We start from the raw sequence: 20,946 nt of genomic DNA on the forward strand, positions 1-20,946 counted from the left end.
ATGGTCTATTATGCCCCACATAATCTGGCCCCTGCCTACCTTGCTGACTTCATCCCTCTTCATCTACCTTCTCAAGCAGTAAACTCTGATCAAAACGACCTTCGGTCTAAACATACCAGCCTTGTGACCAAACACACCAGACATTCTCAGGATCTTTGCACTTGTTATTGCTCCTACTTAGAATGTTCTGCATTGTATATCTCAAATATCATCCATCTCCTCAGAAAGGTGCGTATCCCCTGAGCACTGTAGCGTAAGTAGCCCGACTGCCACTACCACCACCACCAGTTAAACACACTGATTACCCTATTTAATTTTCTTTGTAGCACTTAAAAGCAGATCAAGTTCTGTATTTACTATTTGTCATCTCCCTCTGCTGCCCTCAGAATGTAAGCTCCTTGAGAACAGGGATATCTCTAGTGACTAGAAATAAATGTTCAATAAATCCTTTGTTGACTACAACAGGGCCCCCCAAACTCAAGCCAATTATTTCATCCAGTGATCAACTAAATGGAGGTGTTTTTTTTTTTTTTTCCCAATACTGGAGGAAAAAACTGATTCTGATAGACTTGTTGAGAGATGGATATGTTGGCATCCACAGTAGAGTGTTATCCTAAGGGAATTTCAATGTAGTTTTGAAAATACAGATTTTTTTACTTCATATGCTGACTTTAGAAAATATAACTCATTATATTGCTCCTGCTTTTGTCAGTCTTCTACTAGCAAACTGTAAACACTTTAAGGGCAAAAGCAGACTTGGAATCGTCAGCATTTAGCATGAAGTGAAGGCACTTTCATGTACTGTCATCACCATTCTAAGCTGGAAATTTTTGTGTCACCCATTGCTATGTGGTTTCTGTCTCCTGATTAGACTCTTAGCTATATCACACTTCACACGTATCAATCAGTAATCAAGCCCTATATATTTTACTTACATGTTCTAGCTACAAAATGTCATTATATACCTATTTGCTTTCCTCATTACAGCTAGAAATTACCTCTTCTTTGCCATACGTTCTATAAACGACTTTAGCTGACATGTACATCATTTGAACCATAAAAATGGCATTCCAACCCATTTTTCCACTGTCAAGCCATCTTGCACAGTAAATTCAATCTACTTATGTTACTGAATAAAATTTAAAGTGGTATGTATTCAGTAATAGCTACCATTTATTAAATACATACTATGTGCTAGGCACTGTGTTAAGCACTTAACAAATATTCTCACTTTTACATTCTCTGATTTAAAAAACTGTTTTTTGGTAACAGCTTCATTTTAATTCACTGATACAAAGTGTACAATTTAATGGTTTTCAATATAGAGTTGTACCATCACAACAATCAATTTTAGCAAACACATCACCCCCAAAATAAACCCCATATGTTTTATCCATCATCCTCAATACTCTCATCAGTCATCTTACGCTGCCACTAATCTACTTTGTTTCCACACATTTGCCTACTCTAAGCATTTTATATAAATGCACTCAGACAATATGTAGTCTTTTATGACTGGCTTTTCACTTAACATGAAGATGGATGAATCAAAGTTCATCCATGTGAAGCATGAATTAGTACTTCATTCTGGTTGTTCAATCACTAAATCATGTCCAACTCTTTACAACCCCATGGACTACAGCACACCAGGCTTCCCTGTCCTTCACTATCTCTTGGAGTTTGCGCAGACTCATGTCCATTGAGTTGATGATGCTATTCAACCATCTCATCCTCTGTCACCCTCTTCTCCTGCCCTCAACCCTTCCCAGCATGGCCAAATATTTCATTATATGTACATACCACATTTTATCTATTCACAAGTTTACAGACACTTGGGTTATTTTCACCTTTTGGCTATTATGAATAATGCTGCTATGAACATTTGTGCACAAATGTTTTCATTTCTCTGCTCCTACATACCCAGGAGCAGAATAGCTGGATCAAATGGTAACTCAACGTTTAACTTCTTGAGAAATTGCCAGACTGTTTTCCAAAGTAGCTGCACAACTTTACATCCCTACAAGTAGTGTATGAGGGTTGCAATTTCTCTACATTCTCATTAACACTTATTATCTTTTTTATTGTTGTCATACTTGCAAAAGAAGTGCTTTCTTTTATTGTACAAATGCAAATTTCTTTTGATTTGTGTTTCCAGATGACTAATGATGTTGAGCATCTTTTCATGTCCTTATTGATCATCTGTGTATCTTCTTTGGAGAAACATCTGTTCACATCATTTTCCCATTTTTAAATTGAGTTTTCTGTCATTTTATTATTGAGCTGTAAGAGTTCTATATAATATTCTGGATACAAGTGGAGAGGTTGAGGTCTTAACAAGTTGTAGAAAAGAATACTTAGGGAATATCCTAATCCTCAGAGTGTGGTAAGAAATGGATGACAACGGACAGGGTGTGGTACAGTGACAGGCCTAAAAAGAGAACTGACGTTAACCACTCCTTTGGCAAGAGAGAAACCTCCAATCTTGAGATGGTCTATGTAGACAAGTAACACTTGCCAGTGAATAGGAAATAAGATAAGACAAGTGATTTAAGAAGCCCCAAACTGAATTTATTGTGGTGTAGACCAAGTGATAACAAACTGCAGTATATTCAAGTAAAGTCTGATATACCCTGGGATATCTAAAATACAACACAAGGGCAAAAAGTTGCTCTAAAGTTAGAAGTCCTCAAAAGAAACAGGAAAATGAGAAATGTACCTTGAAAAAGCCAGGAAGTACAACAGTTTGCCAATCCTCACAACCTCCCCCATGCTCCCAACCACTTCTCTGAATTGCTCATTCTTCCACCACTTCAAGTCATTAAGACATCTGCATTTTTTTAGCCCAAACTGCTGTATAAGAAGAAAATCTTTTTCAAAAGAGTAAGGTGCCATTCTTCTCCTTGGTGCCATCTGGTTCAAGTCAAAAGGTATAACTTTCTCAAGAAGGAAACTGTTAAGAACTTTATGGTTTACAAAGACTGATATGAGGGCCTTTTGCAATACACTAAATCTAGAATCTTGTCTCTAGAAGCAACATGTGACTAACCTCTTAGAAATGAGTCACATCATACAGGAGCTCCCATTCAGCTTAGAATCTACCCAGACAAGTGAATTAGGTTTACAATATAGTAGATTTGAAAGTTGGCAACAATCTGGCATCAGCAGGTATTTCATCACAGCCTCTCCATTTTCTAGACATCCAGTCATGATCTGGCTCAGCTATTTATACCCTGTCATTTACTTTCTCTTCCAATTGCCTCTTATCCAGCTGGCAGGAGCTTCCAAGAAGCATGATATAGTAGGCACTGCAGTAAACTGGCTGCTTGTTGGGGTTGGAGTAGACCTGTTCAGGTTTAAGGGACGCAAAAGGGTTAGCTCCATAGGCTGTGATGTGTGTATCCAGGTCCACCAAAATCTGCAACGAGGCTGCCAACTCCTGATGGCTATGGAAGACAAAGAAAAAAAAAAAAATTGCTCTGCTGATTATGAAAAAGATAGGAGAAGAACTGCTCATTACCCCCAAAATTACCAAATGTCTATACTAACTGCTCAATTAATTAGCATAGCACTTTGAAGGGATAAGAAAGCCAAGTATGTGAAGGAAGAAAATCCTCACCAGAAGGTAGAAGATGAGCAAGGGGGAGAGAAATGAGTTTATCTATAGAGGTGTGAGTGAATCAGGGAGGTACCACAAAGAAAGGAGGTCAAAACCTGTAAACAGTAATCATTGTAGGGATCTCATAATCACGAAGTAGCAACAGGGTGGGCAGCCAAGCCTCCATCAAGTCCGGGGAAGCATGGAAACCTATGGAAGAAAATAAGATGGGAATAGAAAGGGGAAATGCAAAGACAGACCCCAAACAACATAGTCCTATAATTGTGTCCACCCCTCACCTAGCTCACCTCCAAGGCTCATCTACCACCACCACCTACCCTAGATTCTTCAACGGAAAATTATGAACCGAAATAAAGCACATAATGATCAAACAGGGTCTTCATTATATTATGCTTAACCTGATCCAATGAAGAGGGCTCTAAAAGTACAAGGACCAGGATGGAAAACTCCCAGAGGACTGACCCCTTATTCCCCCAAACCAACGGCTCTTACCTGGATGGAATGCCACCACCAAATCTGGATGGGCTATCTGCCCAGTCTCTATCTGCTCCTCCCAGAAGTCATGATAGAGGCCCCTATGGCCACTAAGCTGTACTGTGCCAGGTTCCAGGAGTGAAGCTGAGGTGCTCTGTGAAAAGCCAGCAGCCACATCTACACCCACCATGATTACATGGAGGCCATGGTGTCCAGGAAACATGTAGCCAAGCTCATCATAGTCCCCAGGGCGAGTGAGGAATGTCTCTGCATGAGAAGCACCAACCACGTGCACTGTGCTTCCCCCAACCTTCCCAACATTTATTCCCAAGGCCCGAAGCCCAAAGCCCAGTGTCAAGGGCCGAGACAAGACATCTGTCAGCAACCGCTTCAAAGAGCCCTTCAGGACATCTGGATCTGGTCTTGGCCGTCTTACACTGGCCCACAGGGTGGTCATGGCCTGACTGTCAAGCACAGCATCCATTGTATCATCTAGCTGTAAACGTCGCATAGAAAACCAGGTGTCCCAACCCTGTACAACTTCAGTCAGCCATGACCAAGGTCCTGAGGGTAGGACAAAATCACCTGCAGGAAAGAAGGAATAAGAAGAGTCTAATCTTTTCCTGCCTTCAATATTCCCTCTATGTTCGTTCTCCCAACCTGTCACCACAACTGCTACTCCACTCCCCTGTCCCATTCGGTTCCTTTTTTTTTTTTTTAAACAATATACTTTCATATGACCATTATGGCAGAGTTCCCAATACCGTCACTCTACCTGTGACCAGAAGCCATTCCATGAGACGGTCCACAGCTACAAGACGCAGTTCTTGACAAACCTTCCTGTGTGTTGGCCAGTCTGACTTCTGGCACTCTGGACCACAGTAATAGACATTTCTGCACCTGAGAGAATGAGCCCCAGAAATAGATGTTCCTATACCTCATAGGTGAATGGGGGACGCCTGGGGAAGGGAACTGATATTTCCGCACCTAGGAAGAAAGATCACTGGGTGAGGAAGGTAGAGAGAGGAACGACAGCTGCTGCACCAAATTTGGGGACTATGTTTGGCAGAGGAGGAAGGAGAGTGTGGGAATGCAATTTTTCTCTTGGATCAGAGTGACACTTCAGCCTCTATCTAGAACTAACTTTTTATATCTCTTATAGAGAAAAAAAAAAAAAGCCCACCAGGAGTTTGTAGCTGCCCTGTTATCACAGGTGTGGCCCCAACCTCTTCAGAACATATATGGTCTTAATACTTAAGTACTCAAGAGAAGAGAGGTAGAAAGGATTATATTCTCGTCTCTGTCTAATCTCCCCATACCAAAATAAACATGAACCTCATAAGCAACTCTTTTCTAATTTCTCTGTGGCCTAGATCAGACAAAATGAGGAATGAACCTAAAGTTATGAAGGTCTGAAATGTCTAAAGGTCTTATAAGTCTCAGACCTTTCTTCCTGCAGTGAGGTCTTAGAACAGGGTCATTCCAGAAGACTCCCCAACCAGCTCCTGACTAATCACCTTTTGCAATGCCGGAGGACCTTGGAGTCTGAAAGGCCACTAGGGAGTGCTTTACAGTAAGCACAGAATCGGAATGTGTCCTCCATCTTCTGGAACATTTCTTCAAGGGATCGATATCCAAAGCCTGACACTGGAGTACCCCCGTCTAGCACCAACCTGCAGAGACAGTATGGAGAAGGAATGGCAACAGGAAAAACATCTCCAAAAGTTCTCATGATACCTACCCTGACTTCTATGTATTTTCACCTCTCCTACTCCCATTATTTCTCATTTAAGCAAATTATATTTCTTTTATAGTAATAAAACCGGCACAATTTGGGATGAGAAAATACCTCATTGCAAATACCCCATATTTCCCAAGCTACACTTCCTCTCCACCTTCTGTCGGAGACAATATATCACTCTTGCACAGAGCTACTCACTCACTTGTATTCTTCGTAGCTTTTCATGTTCAGTTTTTGAAGGATCAGCTGGGATAGGCCAGGAACATTATCCTCCAAGGAGGAGAAGCCAAGTTTATCAATGCTAGGGCCAGGTTTAGTGAGGATCAGAGGCACAGGAGCCACACCTGTAGGTGGGGTCTCAACCACAGGAGCCACTGATGAGGGGGATTTCTTGTGCCTTCGTCGACGGGACCGTGGAGCCATGGCTTGTCCAATAATACCTGGGGATTATATGTAGAACAGATATGGAATGGAAGTTTGTAAGTTGGACACACATGATGTGTTTTCGTATGTTTGACCTTTTACTTGGCATTCTAGTCTCTCAGGCCCAGGTATAGTAAGATTTATTTCATATCTACTGATTATTGATCACCACATGCAGTTGTAAAAAACAGAGAATTAATTATATATGAATATAATTATGCATATATGTGTTATACATCAAGTTCTATATATACTATAGATGCTTAGAAAAAGTCTGGGACGGCTCATATAAAACTGATAATAGTTATTTTTCCTCTGAGAAGGGGCAAAGGCCCTACAGTGGGAACTAGGTCAATGAACTTTAGACTTATTTGCAATGTGTGACTTCTTATACAAAGAATATATTCATATGCTATTATTGTCTTCCTAAAAATCAACTTAAAATAAAGGAAAAAGCAAGAAAGGTTTTGGTTGTCCAAAACTATCGTGTAACTGGAGAAATAATCAATCTAATCTAGTTGGAGAAGGAAAACACTCATTTTAAAAGACCTATCATCACATTTATAAGCAATAAACCCAAAAGCAGAAATCAAATGGATGTAAAATGAGCACTAGCACTTACAATGCTGAGTTATATAGTTGGAGCAAGTTATACAAAATAGCTGTGAAAAGAGAAGCGAAAAGCAAAGGAGAAAAGGAAAGATATAAACATCTGAATGCAGAGTTCCAAAGAATAGCAACGAGAGATAAGAAAGCCTTCTTCAGCGATCAATGCAAAGAAATAGAGGAAAACAACAGAATGGGAAAGACTAGAGATCTCTTCAAGAAAATCAGAGATACCAAGGGAACATTTCATGCAAAGATGGGCTCGATAAAGGACAGAAATGGTATGGACCTAACAGAAGCAGAAGATATTAAGAAGAGGTGGCAAGAATACACAAAAGAACTGTACAAAAAAGATCTTCATGACCCAGATAATCACGATGGTGTGGTCACTGACCTAGAGCCAGACATCTTGGAATGTGAAGTCAAGTGGGCCTTAGAAAGCATCACTACGAACAAAGCTAGTGGAGGTGATGGAATTCCAGTTGAGCTATTCCAAATCCTGAAAGATGATGCTATGAAAGTGCTGCCCTCAATATGCCAGGAAATTTGGAAAACTCAGCATTGGCCACAGGACTGGAAAAGGTCAGTTTTCATTCCAATCCCAAAGAAAGGCAGTGCCAAAGAATGCTCTAACTACCTACTGCACAACTGCACTCATCTCACACACTAGTCAAGTAATGCTCAAAATTCTCCAAGCCAGGCTTCAGCAACATGTGAACCGTCAACTTCCTGATGTTCAAGCTGGAGTCAGAAAAGGCAGAGGAACCAGAGATCAAATTGCCAACATCTGCTGGATCATGGAAAAAGCAAGAGAGTTCCAGAAAAACATCTATTTCTGCTTTATTGCCTATGCCAAAGCCTATGACTGTGTGGATCACAATCAACCATGGAAAATTCTGAAAGAGATGGGAATACCAGACCACCTGATCCGCCTCTTGAGAAATCTGTATGCAGGTCAGGAAGCAACAGTTAGAACTGGACATGGAACAACAGACTGGTTCCAAATAGGAAAAAGAGTACGTCAAGGCTGTACATTGTCACCCTGTTTATTTAACTTTTATGCAGAGTACATCATGAGAAACGCTAGACTGGAAGAAACACAAGCTGGAATCAAGACTGCCAGGAGAAATATCAATAACCTCATATATGCAGATGATACCACCCTTATGGCAGAAAGTGAAGAGGAACTAAAAACCCTCTTGATGAAAGTGAAAGTGGAGAGTGAAAAAGTTGGCTTAAAGCTCAACATTCAGAAAAACGAAGATCATGGCATCCGGTCCCATCACTTCATGGGAAATAGATGGGGAAACAGTGGAAACAGTGTCAGACTTTATTTTTCTGGGCTTCAAAATCACTGCAGATGGTGACTGCAGCCATGTAATTAAAAGATGCTTACTTCTTGGAAGGAAAGTTATGACCAACCTAGATAGCATATTCAAAAGCAGAGAGAGACATTACTTTGCCAACAAATGTTCATCTAGTCAAGGCTATGGTTTTTCCTGTGGTCATGTATGGATGTGAGAGTTGGACTGTGAAGAAGGCTGAGCACCGAAGAATTGATGCTTTTGAACTGTGGTGTTGGAGAAGACTCTTCAGAGTCCCTTGGACTGCAAGGAGATCCAACCAGTTCATTCTGAAGGAGATCAGCCCTGGGATTTCTTTGGAAGAACTGATGCTAAAGCTGAAACTCCAGTACTTTGGCCACCTCATGCGAAGAGTTAACTCATTGGAAAAGACTCTGATGCTGGGAGGGATTGGGGGCAAGAGGAGAAGGGGACGACAGAGGATGAGATGGCTGGATGGCATCACTGACTTGATGGACGTGAGTCTGAGTGAACTCCGGGAGTTGGTGATGGACAGGGATGCCTGGCGTGCTGTGATTCATGGAGTCGCAAAGAGTCGGACACGACTGAGCGACTGATCTGATCTGATCTGATCTGATATGTAGTATTAGGAAAATCTACTAAAGAGATGAGTTCTGAAGTATAACTAGGCCCACATTCACCAACTACCTAGCGAGAACTCTGTGATGTCCTCCTTTCCTGGCCTGTCTTCTATTCCTTTTACAAGGACTGAGGAAATGAAAGAGACTATATTGGAAAAAATTAAAACACCTATTCATTCAATAAATACTTACTGATAAACAGATAAAATCATTCACAAAATACCATAACAGAAACAAATGTGAAAAAAAATATACAGGACATTTAAATGTCTTATAGAAGGGTTAGATGTAAACCATAACAAAAGGCAGTGTATAAATCTTACAAGAAAAATGAAACTAAAAGCACTAAAGGGAGATCAGAAGAGAGTCTCTTCAGTTAGTAAGCTACAGGCAGATTTTATGAAGCAGGTAGCAGCTGGAATAGACCATTAAGTATGGTGATGTTTTGAATATACAAATACAGGGAAAGAGGAATTCTAAGCACAGAGAAGACTATGAGCATAACAAATGTAGATGGGAAAATCCTGGGAACTAAGGAACTAGAATGGTTGGAGTTTAAGTGTAAAGATCTAACTGTAAGAGATAAAACTATAAAATCTTAGAAGAACACAGGAGAAAAGTTTCATGATATTGGATTTGGCAAGTTCCTGAATATGACACAAAAAGCACACACAATAAAATAAAAAAGATAACTTGGACTGCATCAAAATTTTAAACCTTTTGTGCATCAAAGGACAGAGTGAAATGACAACCCACAGAATGGGAAAGAATATTTGTAAAGCACGTATCTGATAAGAGATTAATATCCTGAATATGTGAAGAACTTCTAAAACTCAACAAATGGCTCAATTAAAACTGGGCAAAAGTCTTGAATAGTTCTCCAAAGAAAATATACAAATTGCCAATAAGCATATGATGCTAAACATCACTAATCAAAGGCTAATCAAAACCGTGAGACACCACTTCACTCCAACTAGGATGGCCATTATCAAAATACTAGAAATTAACAAAAGTGTTGGTGAGGATATGGAAAAACTAGAACCTTCCTCAACTGATTGTAGAAGGACAAAATGGTGCAGCTGCTTTGCAAAACAGTATGGCAGCTCTGCAAAAAGTTAAATATAGAATTACCATATGACTCAGCAATTTCACTCCTAGGTATATACTCAAAATAACTGAATACATGCACACAAACAAATGCCTATACACAAATGTCCATAGCAGCACTATTCACAACAGTCAAAAGGTAGAAACAAACTAAAGGTCACCAAAAGATGGATGAATAAACAAACTGGGAGACACATACATACACACATACACATGCTGCTGCTACTGCTGCTGCTAAGACACTTGAGTCGTGTCTGACTCTGTGCGACCCCATAGACAGCAGCCCACCAGGCTCCCCCGTCCCTGGGATTCTCCAGGCAAGAACACTGGAGTGGGTTTCCATTTCCTTCTCCAATGCATGAAAGTGAAAAGTCAAAGTGAAGTCACTCAGTCGTGTCTGACCCTCAGCGACCCCATGGACTGCAGCCTACCAGGCTCCTCCGTCCATGGGATTTTCCAGGCAGGAGTACTGGAGTGCGGTGCCATCGCCTTCTCCGCACACATACACATACATACATATAAATTCAGCCATTAAAAGAAACAGATACTGATACATGCTACAATGTGGATAAATTATGCTAAGTGAAAGAAGCCAGACATAAAACAACACATTATATGATTCCAATTTTATGAAGTATCAAGAATAGGTAAATCCAAAGACAGAAAGCAGATCCATGGTTCCAAGGGCTGGGTTAAAGGAGGAATGAGGAATAACTGCTTGGTTATGGGTGTTTCGGGGGGAGTGACGAAAATGTTTTAGAACTAGATAGAGGTGATGGTCGCACAATAATGTGAATGTACTAGATGTCATTTAATTGCTCATTTTAAAAGGATTAATTTTGTTATGTGAGTTTTACCTCAATTAAAAAAAAAAAAAGAAAGAAAGAAAGGTATCTATAAAGAGCTCTTGAAGCTAAAAAGTTGTTTTGCTCCCCAGATAAAAATGCCTGTAGGTACAGGGAAATGACAGGATATGACAATGCCGACAGTGGCTGGTTTTACTATGAATGAGTTAACTATTAAAGTTTAAATCAAGAATTGTGTTCTGCTCCAAAAATGGTCTAACACTGAATTGTTCTGGACCTGATCTGTTGGAGAGAATGCTCATTCAGCTGAGATGTAGGTGGCAGAACAATCAAACAAAAACCCTCCCCTAATCATCCAGCTAACACACATCACTTTACAACATGACTCTTGTAAACCACTGTTTCCAGGCTAATGGAAGAACTAATTTGATTTCCTTTGTACTTTCTTTCTCTTCATCCTTTCATTCTACCCTTGTATTCTTTCCCCTCATTGCATAAATGAAGGAACAGTTTCAAAGTCCACAAAACAGAAATAACTAAGCTCATCTGTATATCATATCTTCTATATTCCCACCAAAAAAGAAAAAATTAGACCTAAAGATAGTACATTATTTTAGGATTCAAGAGTCATCTCTCTCTACTAAAGGGTGGATGGAATTGCCCTCATGCCTTAGGATCCCATTTCCAAAAACTGACCTGGCTTTTCCCTCCAATTTTAATCACCAAGCATTTGCTTCACTGGGATTCTTCTGAATCCCAGAATCACTACAATTCTATAATAAGTATTTATATGCTCTCTCTACTTAGCCCCCTCTGGCAAGACATCACCTTCTTAAACCTTGAAAGAATGGACTTTTCTTTATAGATATGGAGGAAAAGTATTTTTGAGAGAAATCAAGTCTTAATTCCATAAGTAGTATCTTTCTGATATTCAACCAAAGGCCTTTATTCTGCAATAGAAGCCAAATAAGACCAAAAGGTGCTTATCTGCCTTTCCAAAGAGAGGTCCTTCCTCCAATGGAAGATTAAGTCCAAAGGAAGACTGTTTGAACCCGCTAGAAGTCAAGGGATCACCGAGTTTGGGGAGGTATGGTGTTGGTGAAATCTTTGACGTCATACTTGCCTCTGTGTCTGGAGTGGGTTACTGATACAAATGGACTAATTTTCTGACAGGAAGGTAAGAAGGTGGGAATGAGGAGCCAGATCTTTGCATTTGCATCTGTATATATCATCAGGCTCATGTCTGAGTTTGTATACCCAGATTCCCTGGTCCTAACTTTCCTGCAATGAGATCCAGGATCCTTCAAGTTTGGGGGTGGGGTTGGGGGCTGACCTGAGAGAAACAAAGGCAGTGACTTAAGCTCTAATTTATTCTCAGTATATAGAGAGAACACCAACACCAAGCACTGGAGAAGAGACATGAATTCGATGGCCGACAAAAACTTATTTCTCATCTCTAAATTTCCTAAAACATTACCTAGCCTATTCCCACACCTAGGTTTCCCATCTTCCCTGCTCCTTACCACCGACAGACTCAAATTTCACCAAATCATACTCATCTTTTCACCATCTCCAGACCGGTGAGACTTATCTAATTTTCTCTAATTCACCAGCAAACAAAAAATGTCTTTAGGGAGGTAAGGAAGAGAAGGGTAAGTGAAGCTAGTCAGTGGGGATCCTCAAAAGGGGTTGGGAAAGAGAAAAAGGAGAAATACATTAGGAACATTGCTATTATGACCACATTTAGCTGCCTAATCAGTGATTAACACTCCCTTGGGTGATAAATTCTTTACTTAACTATAAACTAAGCAAGCAGAGGAGTTGATGGAAAAGTAACTTACCCCGCTAAGCCCTCAGCTTCCTTCCTTCTCTTTCTTCCAAGTGAAGTAAATGCTTGATCTCCTCAGATCCAGGTTGTGGCTGATTTGCAGCTGTCCCTTCATATCACTTTCATTTGCAAATTGCTGAAATGCTGGGTCTCTGTGATTAGGTGTGCCCTGCCAACCAGACAGACAACACTGAATTCTTCCTAACGAGGCAAGCAACGGCCTGGCCTCCTGCCCGTGGACTACTCTCTTTCTGACCTTCCTTCTCTGCCAAGAAGGCTCAGAACTCTGTCAACACTCCCAAGCTCACCAAAGGCCAAGAAGGCTGAGGAAAGGTGAAGCCTACTGCTTCCTGGGCCTCTCTTATTAAGGCAACATTTCTGTTCCCAGTCCACAACATCAAGAATAAGCCCCTGGGTTAGTTCAGAAGTCAGTATTTGATACACATTAGCACAGAGAAACAGGAACTCCTACAGTTCTAAGATGTCAATCTAGACCTAGGATGGGTTCTCCCAAGCCCAGAGTCCTTTATAGCATAACAAACACCGCTCTAACTTAACTTGACAACTTAAGTACAAATATAATGCCCAGAAAAGAAGAACAGAAATAGTCATTCAATGGTAAACAAAGGGAAATCAGTTGTAGGAGAAACATCCAGAATTAATTTGTAAAATTCAATTTCCCTGAAAAGAGAGCAAGGCACTTTCTGAGGAGATGTCATCAGGGTATTCCACCTGTTTATTTTAAAAGAGGAATAGTGACTTTCCTCATGGTCTAGTGGTTAAGACTCTGAGCTGCCACTGCAGGGGATGTGGGCTGGACCCACAGAATGTGGCAAAAAAAAAAAAAAAAAAAAAAAGGAATAAAACTTTCTGGGATATTAATGTAAGCAAGAGCAATATATTAACGACTAAAAACACACTATTTCTAGGAACAGAAAAAAAATAGAAAACAATCAACTCAAATATCTCATTCCTTCCTGTAATGGATGCTGATCCAGAGAATTTTTAATTCCACATTCCTAGCTCCTTGTCACTTAGAGCTATTAAGCACCAGAACCTATCAGAAGTTGCTAGTGCATGGCTCTGTATGACTCTAAGACCTGACTTTGCTCACATCTGGCCCCAGCTAAGTCACTTACCTGCTTCTGTGAACATCATCAAACTAGGGAACAGAACCACTTGCAGTGAGGTCCTGGACCGTGGCAAATAAATCTACATATGAACAGATGCAGAGAGTGGATTCCAAGGAAACCTCAAACTGCAGAAGCACAAACTACAAGCAGGGAAGGTGGAAGAAAAGTGTTAAGGATGCCAAAAAAAAAAAAAAAAAAACCATTACATAACATTATGTAGAATAGCTGTGGAAAAGGAAAATCAGTTGCAACAGGCAAAAATCCTGAATAAAATAAGGATAATTCATTTTAAGCAAAGATTTCAGGCCAATTTCAAATTTAATTGGTAGAGCATTTAAAGGTTTTGAGGTTTGTTAATGGCTAAACTGCAAAAGGTCACAGAAGTCAGATCGTCTTTTCTAACTCAGAATGTCATCTTTGAATGTAAAGCAAGATGATATATAGGAAAAATTTGATATTGAATAGTAATTTTACCAATATTACTACTATTCTGGTAGACATTTAAATTTATAATTTAGGAAGATCTGAACTTTTCACAACTTGCATTCATCATCAGTTATGTTTTAAAAAAACTTTTAAAATATTTCTATAGTTCATTGTGAAACTAGTTAAGACAGACTAGAAAGAGCTTCCTATTCAACAAATAGGAAAGGATCTATGAGACACTGGGTGATAATATTCTACCACTCTTCATGTATACCCCTTTTTCTGAATTCCATTTCTTCCTCTTATTTTCTTCTTTTTAATGTTTACCATTAACCCTAATTCTTCTGCTTTGCTAATGATGCTTCCTGTTTACCTATGCTTCCATAAATATTATATAACCCTAGCGATGGACCTAAGGACTAAAGAAGTTACTACTACTTGATAGATCAGTTAAGCTCTTAATTTAGAAATGCTATTACAGCAAGAAGCTGTAATGATTAACAATTTGAGCTGTCTTTGCTACCAAAAATTAGGCAAGTATAAATATTTCAATTTAATGTTTCATAATGTATCATAATTAATGTTGAAAACTGTAATTAAACTTCCTATACAGTTATATTATAAAATGTTGAACAAAATGCAAATTTCCCTCAATTTGCAAAGTTCTATACTTATTTTGATTATGACAAAGAAGAAAGGAGTATAATGGCAGTATCATTTTTTTCTTATTGTTAAAACATCTAATATATTCCAAATAGTACTGTAACAAAATTATAGACAATGTTTTCTTTCAATTAAAAGTTAACTGAAACACTGATTTTAAATAATAGATTTAGGCCTATAATAGGCATCCAGAGTCTCCTAGTGCTCAGTTACTAGTACTCATATAAAACAAGTGCAGTCAAAGTTTTTTTAAAAAAAGAGCAAAACTTATGAAGACAAGAATTTAATTAATCAAATTAGCATTAACTATCCAGGAGATAATTTTCTCTTAAGGATATATCCCAATTCTATTAACTGGATTTTCTGATTTGCAGGAGAAGGTCAAATCAGACTATATCTTCCAAATAAAACCCAACACAGAGATAGGAGCAGCGGCCCATGCATGGAATTTATTGTGTGCTACTGTTTATAAAATACTTGAATAGTCCTGCACATGCATAATATTTCCAACTTAGACAGGAGACCATACAGGGTGCACTTTCTGGCAAACAAACAATAGATGGTTCCGCTGCCTGGAGCTCTGAGTTGTATTCCAGGGCATGAGGGAAGCAAGCCACCAAAGTAAAGGTAAATACCAAACTGCAGTGGCAGTCAATACAGGTCAGTAATTGTGTAAAATTAGCACATGGTTCCATTTAGTTTACCCAAGCAGTACTGTAACTATCAAAAGAAAATGTTCAACATGCAGTCTTGACTCTTATGCTTCCACTAACATCTGAAGGACTGAACAGAACCATTGCTTCTATGCTGCACTGTGTAATCAAAACACTTCCAGAACATTTTAAAATTTCCTTCGCATCAAAACATAAAATGATAGAAAGCCAGCAGTAAATCACCCTGGTGGCTGTATAAGCAACTTGAGTACTCACAATAAACTAAAATTTCTCATAACATCTAGGTAACCTATACATGTCGTACCTGTACATCATAGGTCTATATATTAAATATCTGCAAAATTAAAACATGCATACACAAAATACGTCAAGTTTTACAGACATGATTTGAATTAAAATTACTTTGACAATGTACAAACTTCTTTTTAAAGTACCTTAAATGAGTAATTCTGTAATTCTTCATAATTCTGAAATTTAGAGATTTTCTTCTTAAATCTGTGGGGTTTAAATCTCAAAAGATCTGGGCAAGAAAGATTCTAAATTAGTTTTTGGATGTGTGTTCAAGTAAGAGAGTCTGCCTAGAAATAGGTTATGCATTCATAATTGAAAAATACCAAGACTATATTACAGAATTAGCCACATTTAAGAACTATAGACCTGAGGTCAGCATTTTATTTAAATGCCAACTGGGTTTCTCAGCATTTTGCCCATAATTCAAAATACAGCTTAGTAACCTTGGAAATGTATTTTAAGACCATGCTAATTCATCCTTTAAAGACATTTCATGGAAAAAAAAAGTCCACATTAGCTCTTAGGATTGTATTTGAAGTAATGGTTGAAAAACAAAATCTAATTCTACTGAGGGGAAAAAGAAATCTCATTTGTAAACGTAAATGTGTGAACCACAAGCATAAATGGAGGTGTAGTCGCCCTCCACTGGAAATTGCCCCAAGCCCCTTGCTCACTGCTCTCCACCTTGGCAGCGATGACCCAATCTTATCAGTTAGCACATGTCCCAGGGCCCTCAAGCCTCCATCCAGGAAGGGGGCTGGGGTCTCAAAAGCACAATGGTTTCTCCAGAGGGACTGTGACATTTACAGTCAGCTTGGCCGACCCCTCCAGTTCCTCGGGTGATCTGTCCATTTGGGGCCCGAGATGTGAGAGTCCCTGGGAAGCCGTGGGTCACTGGGCACCATGGTTGCCAGTCCCGTGGTTCTCAGTGGCATGTGCGGTGTTCAGAGAATTGAAACCATCTTGCTGTACAGCATCTTTCCGGGGTGGCATTCTCTCATTGATCCTATCCAAACCCTTTGCCTCTTCAAAACTGCAGATTCTATGTGGTGGAGAGAATCCTCGTATTGCTTAACAAAATGCAAATTTGATAAGTCAGTAATTGAAAACATTTCTGAGATTTCAAAAACATAATTAATGATTTTTAAGAAGAAAGAAATTAGTTGTACATAGCAACATTTAAACTGTACTGTAACTGAAGCCTATCCCCATTCCAGATTTCCCCTTAAAATATGAAACATCTAAACCTAAATATAAACACGATAGCTTCATAGATGACAAGTGTTAGCATAGCTTTAAAAAAACAAGACACAAAAATAGCCCTCTCCTGACCCTGAGATCAGGCAATGGTCTCAGGGTCTCAACCTGACTCCTACTTCATCAATTATCTCCTACCTCAGGCTCTAAAATCAACAGTGGCTATCACAGTAAGACAGCAACAAGAGTAGGGGCAAGTGAGGAGGCTAAACGAATTAATCCTTGACATACAAATCTGTACCAAGAACATGGGAGTAGAAAAGAAATAAAGCTAAAATTTAGCAATTAGAACTACCTTGGAGGACAAGGTATCATCACTCCATCACCACCAATATGAAATGAAAAAGGTGGGAAATGCCTCCAGGAGGTAGATCTGTGTTTGTAGGTAACAAAAAGTATTTAGAGTTCCATATTTAGGAGATGCTTTCCCTAATTCACTAGCTATTCATTGCCTATTTTTTGGAAACCCAAATCGAAACAGACAGCAATCCTCCTTCAACTGGTATGGTTTCTTATTCACTTCATCTGGAGTGATGTATCCTCTATTATTAAAATGTGCATAGAAAAGATTTCCATACTATTGATTATGATCTAGTTGCTTCAATATGCAATCCCTGAGACTCAAAAGTCTGTGCATGTGAACCAAATAAATGGTTAGGGCAGCAAAGCTTTCAGCAACGTGTAATACCAAGTCAACACATGATACACATGAATATACTATTACCAGCAAACAACAGCCCAAACAGCAGCACAAAATCATAGTGACAGCTCCTGCACTCTCAAGGGAATTACTGAAAATGGCTTCATCTTTTTTTATCACGAGAATACCAAACCTGTATCTAGAGAGGATTTCACTCAAGAATATAAAAATGTGAGTAGCAAAGAATCATGCAAAATATGGAACAGGTCTTTATTGCAACTATAAATGCTATAATATTATAGCATAACATGCTGTACTCTAAAGAATTCTGAAACATTAAATGCTGGTCTCATTACTATACTAGAAAAGGGAAAAAAAAAATTGTCACTATGGAAATCAGTCCTTGTGATTTAAAAAAAAAGGAAGAAGAAGATATGACTGTTAAACTTGAGTCAGTGAGTCTGATTCATCTTGGGCTGTGCAAGCTAGAAGTAAGACACACCCATAGGACATTCTCTGATGCCCACCCACACACCACAGATCTCTGCCCAGCGCAAGGACTCTGATCGTACCTTTTTCAGCCTCAATAGCCTCAACTGTGGCTGTACAGAAGTGAGCAGAGGCATGCAAAATGAATGAGAGAGATGAGAAGGGTCATATTGTACAGCAGAAAAGGCAATGATCACTTAAAAAATATAACAGTACCCCATACTTCATCATCATTTACAATTTAACATATATAGTACCCATATTAGAGAACCCCATCCAATCCCCCAATTCCTGACACAGCACAGTTTACACACAGCACTAAGACACCATCGCTCAATGCACAGAACACATAGACCTATTATAAACACAGACACCTCAGCATCCATGCAAATGCTAGTATTAAAATTATCCATCTTGAATTCAGTATTTTGATGGCCTTATAATTTTTCAATATGTTTATTATATCACATCCATAATAATCGCAAGGAAATCTCTAGGATGAAATTATGAAATTCTCTAGGGTGAAACCATGATAGTAGAATTGTAGCAGAGCAAATAGAAGGAAATTCTTTTCTTTCATTTCTTTCTTTTCTAACTGAAATAATACTTATCACCAGTTGGTTCCCTAAGATATAAACTAGAAGGAGTTTAGCAATGCTTTTCCTGTCACTTCTAATTCATAGAGAGAAGCAAAAGCTGCAGAAGTTGCTATGTTCAGAGGACAATGAAATAAAATTTGTGGGCAGTAAACTTGGTAAGTTACACTAACTAGAACAATTTTGTAGTCCTATCCTTTGTGGGTAATCTAAAAGGACTCCGCTCATCTACTAGGATTTTCCTTTCTATTCTAACACTGATGTTCCAAATATCTAAAGATACTAACATAATAGCCTTAAAAAAAAAATCCATATATGTTCAGTGTATCATGAACCCAAATCTGCCTCAGATAATAAGAGCCTGCATTCTTAAGTGAAGATAAAAAGGCTACTGAGCATCTATCTTTTCAAGCCTATCTACCAACTAGAGAGGAATCAAGAGATAGAACTGAGGTCTTACAGGCAATTAAATCCTAATCATTTCATGATATGGACATACATATAAGTCATATAAATGAAAAATACATTCCTGATATAGCCTATCTCTGGCCTATTTAGAGAATTTCAACATATTTAGTCATATATTTTTTGTAGGCAAAGATTCTTTGGGCTCAATTCTGGGTTCAAAGTGTATGAAGCACTCACATTGAAGATCAGGACCAAAAACTGCAGAAGACAATATTGTCTGATAATATTGCCAAGTCGTAATTCTTCACTTTACCCAAAGTATACAAACTCAGAATATTTAACAATAACGTCCATCCCTTCTATTTTGCTTCTTCTACAAGAAGGTCAATTAGAACAATTATTCCTAAAATGACCTTTTAGCAGTATACATGATTTAAAAATGATAAATTTTATCCAAAGCAGTTATTAATATGAAAGGACACTGATAAATCTAAGGAATTAAAGAAGACTAAATTAGATAAGTTTGTAGATCTCAATCAGAGAGTAAATTGGGGACTCCCCAAAAGAAATATGAACACTGAGTAAAGGAAGAATTTTTCTTAACTGTTAAATCATATTACAAATTAAAGCAGATATACTTAACTGTATACCCACTGTACAAATCATCACTTAAAAAATCTAGCCTTGTATGCTTGTAAAATACTCTTATAATCTGTCCACACGGAAAACTGGTATAAGTGACCTACCTCTACTGGATCATCCCTGGAATTCCTATTCTTCAAAACATGGACTATTTTCTTTATAATTTACAAATTAATTGGGAAAATAAGATGCCTACCAGAATGTATGCTTTAAAGAGCTTGTGGTAACAGAAATGACTTTACATGAAATATTTCATAATTTCTATTATATACAGTAATAAATTAAAAAACTGATATTACTATAAGAATTGGTATCTATTTGGGTATATCAATAGTTTAAAAAGTCTGTTAAAATTTTTTCAAATTATAAAATTTGACAATATACTTTTGTGGGCTTTTAATTTTATATGTAAAAGCATTTTCTAGGTCAATTTATATTCTTTGCTCTTTCCCAAGGCCTCTAAATGCTTCTAAATCCTTCTCAGAACACAAAATATACATCACACTCAAAACTGCACACCATGTCAAGCTTGAATGCTTAGAATTCAAAGATCATTTGAAGCTTACACATTAAGCTGGAAAGAAAGACATCTGATAATTTCAAAATTCAATCTGAAAAGCACTAATTTTCCTCAATTTTTTTCAATTTTACAGGGCATTTTGACATGGCCTTAGTAAGTTTGGGTACAATGCTATTTCAAACTGTGTTCCTCAGTACTACACAGAATAAGTGATCAAGAGGAAATGACCTTACTATAACATAGATGGCCACGTATTTTCTCATATAGTTCCTAGTGAAGGCAGCATTATAATGGCTAGCTCCCAAACTCCCAGAAGAAAATCAACATAAAACATGATTAACAAATCCTACTCCGATAGTTAGGCAGTTCGTAAAACACTTGAAAAATACTATAAATTAACTGTAATGTTATTGATAAGACAATTTCAATTTTATGACAACAGGAAAGAGGTCTCAGAATTTTAAAACTTTCTTCTTGCAATACTTAGCTCTCCATTATTCACATAAGGGGTCATCATGTCTATTAAAAATTTTAAATGTTACATAAATTTTAAAAAATCACACAGGTGATACTACTTCTGTATGAGTTTTGTTGTTTCAAAATGGGTCTACTCATGCTAGAAAAATCACTTCAATCAAATACTTAAACCACACTATCAAGA

The 20,946-nt window shown here is 38.3% G+C and overlaps 2 protein-coding genes across 8 annotated transcripts in view; both read right to left on the reverse strand.

The window, feature by feature from the left end:
- Nucleotides 1-2,546: 2,546 nt before the first annotated feature.
- MSS51 (MSS51 mitochondrial translational activator) lies at nucleotides 2,547-15,050 on the reverse strand. Its single transcript, XM_006052668.4, has 7 exons — nucleotides 12,560-15,050; nucleotides 6,034-6,271; nucleotides 5,608-5,763; nucleotides 4,866-4,990; nucleotides 4,109-4,675; nucleotides 3,712-3,805; nucleotides 2,547-3,443 (listed from the first exon to the last, which is right to left on the reverse strand). The coding sequence occupies exons 2-7, from the start codon at nucleotides 6,252-6,254 to the stop codon at nucleotides 3,224-3,226; spliced, it is 1,383 nt and encodes a 460-aa protein (XP_006052730.1). The 5' UTR covers nucleotides 6,255-6,271; nucleotides 12,560-15,050; the 3' UTR covers nucleotides 2,547-3,223.
- Nucleotides 15,051-15,191: 141 nt separating this feature from the next.
- Nucleotides 15,192-20,946, reverse strand: part of PPP3CB (protein phosphatase 3 catalytic subunit beta) — a 43,834-nt gene continuing 38,079 nt past the window's right edge. For 4 of the 7 annotated variants that reach the window (XM_025284752.2, XM_025284751.2, XM_025284749.2 and 1 more), the window contains 2 exons: nucleotides 18,203-18,232; nucleotides 15,192-16,803 (listed from right to left, as the gene is read on the reverse strand). In XM_025284752.2, coding sequence (XP_025140537.1) covers nucleotides 16,625-16,803; nucleotides 18,203-18,232 — 209 coding nt within the window. In that variant the 3' untranslated portion in view covers nucleotides 15,192-16,624. The remainder of the gene's footprint in view (nucleotides 16,804-18,202; nucleotides 18,233-20,946) is intronic. The other 3 variants (XM_025284755.2, XM_025284754.2, XM_025284753.2) reach the window with 1 other exon arrangement.

This window comes from Bubalus bubalis, chromosome 4 (genome assembly GCF_019923935.1).
Source record: "Bubalus bubalis isolate 160015118507 breed Murrah chromosome 4, NDDB_SH_1, whole genome shotgun sequence".
Lineage (NCBI taxonomy): Eukaryota > Metazoa > Chordata > Mammalia > Artiodactyla > Bovidae > Bubalus > Bubalus bubalis.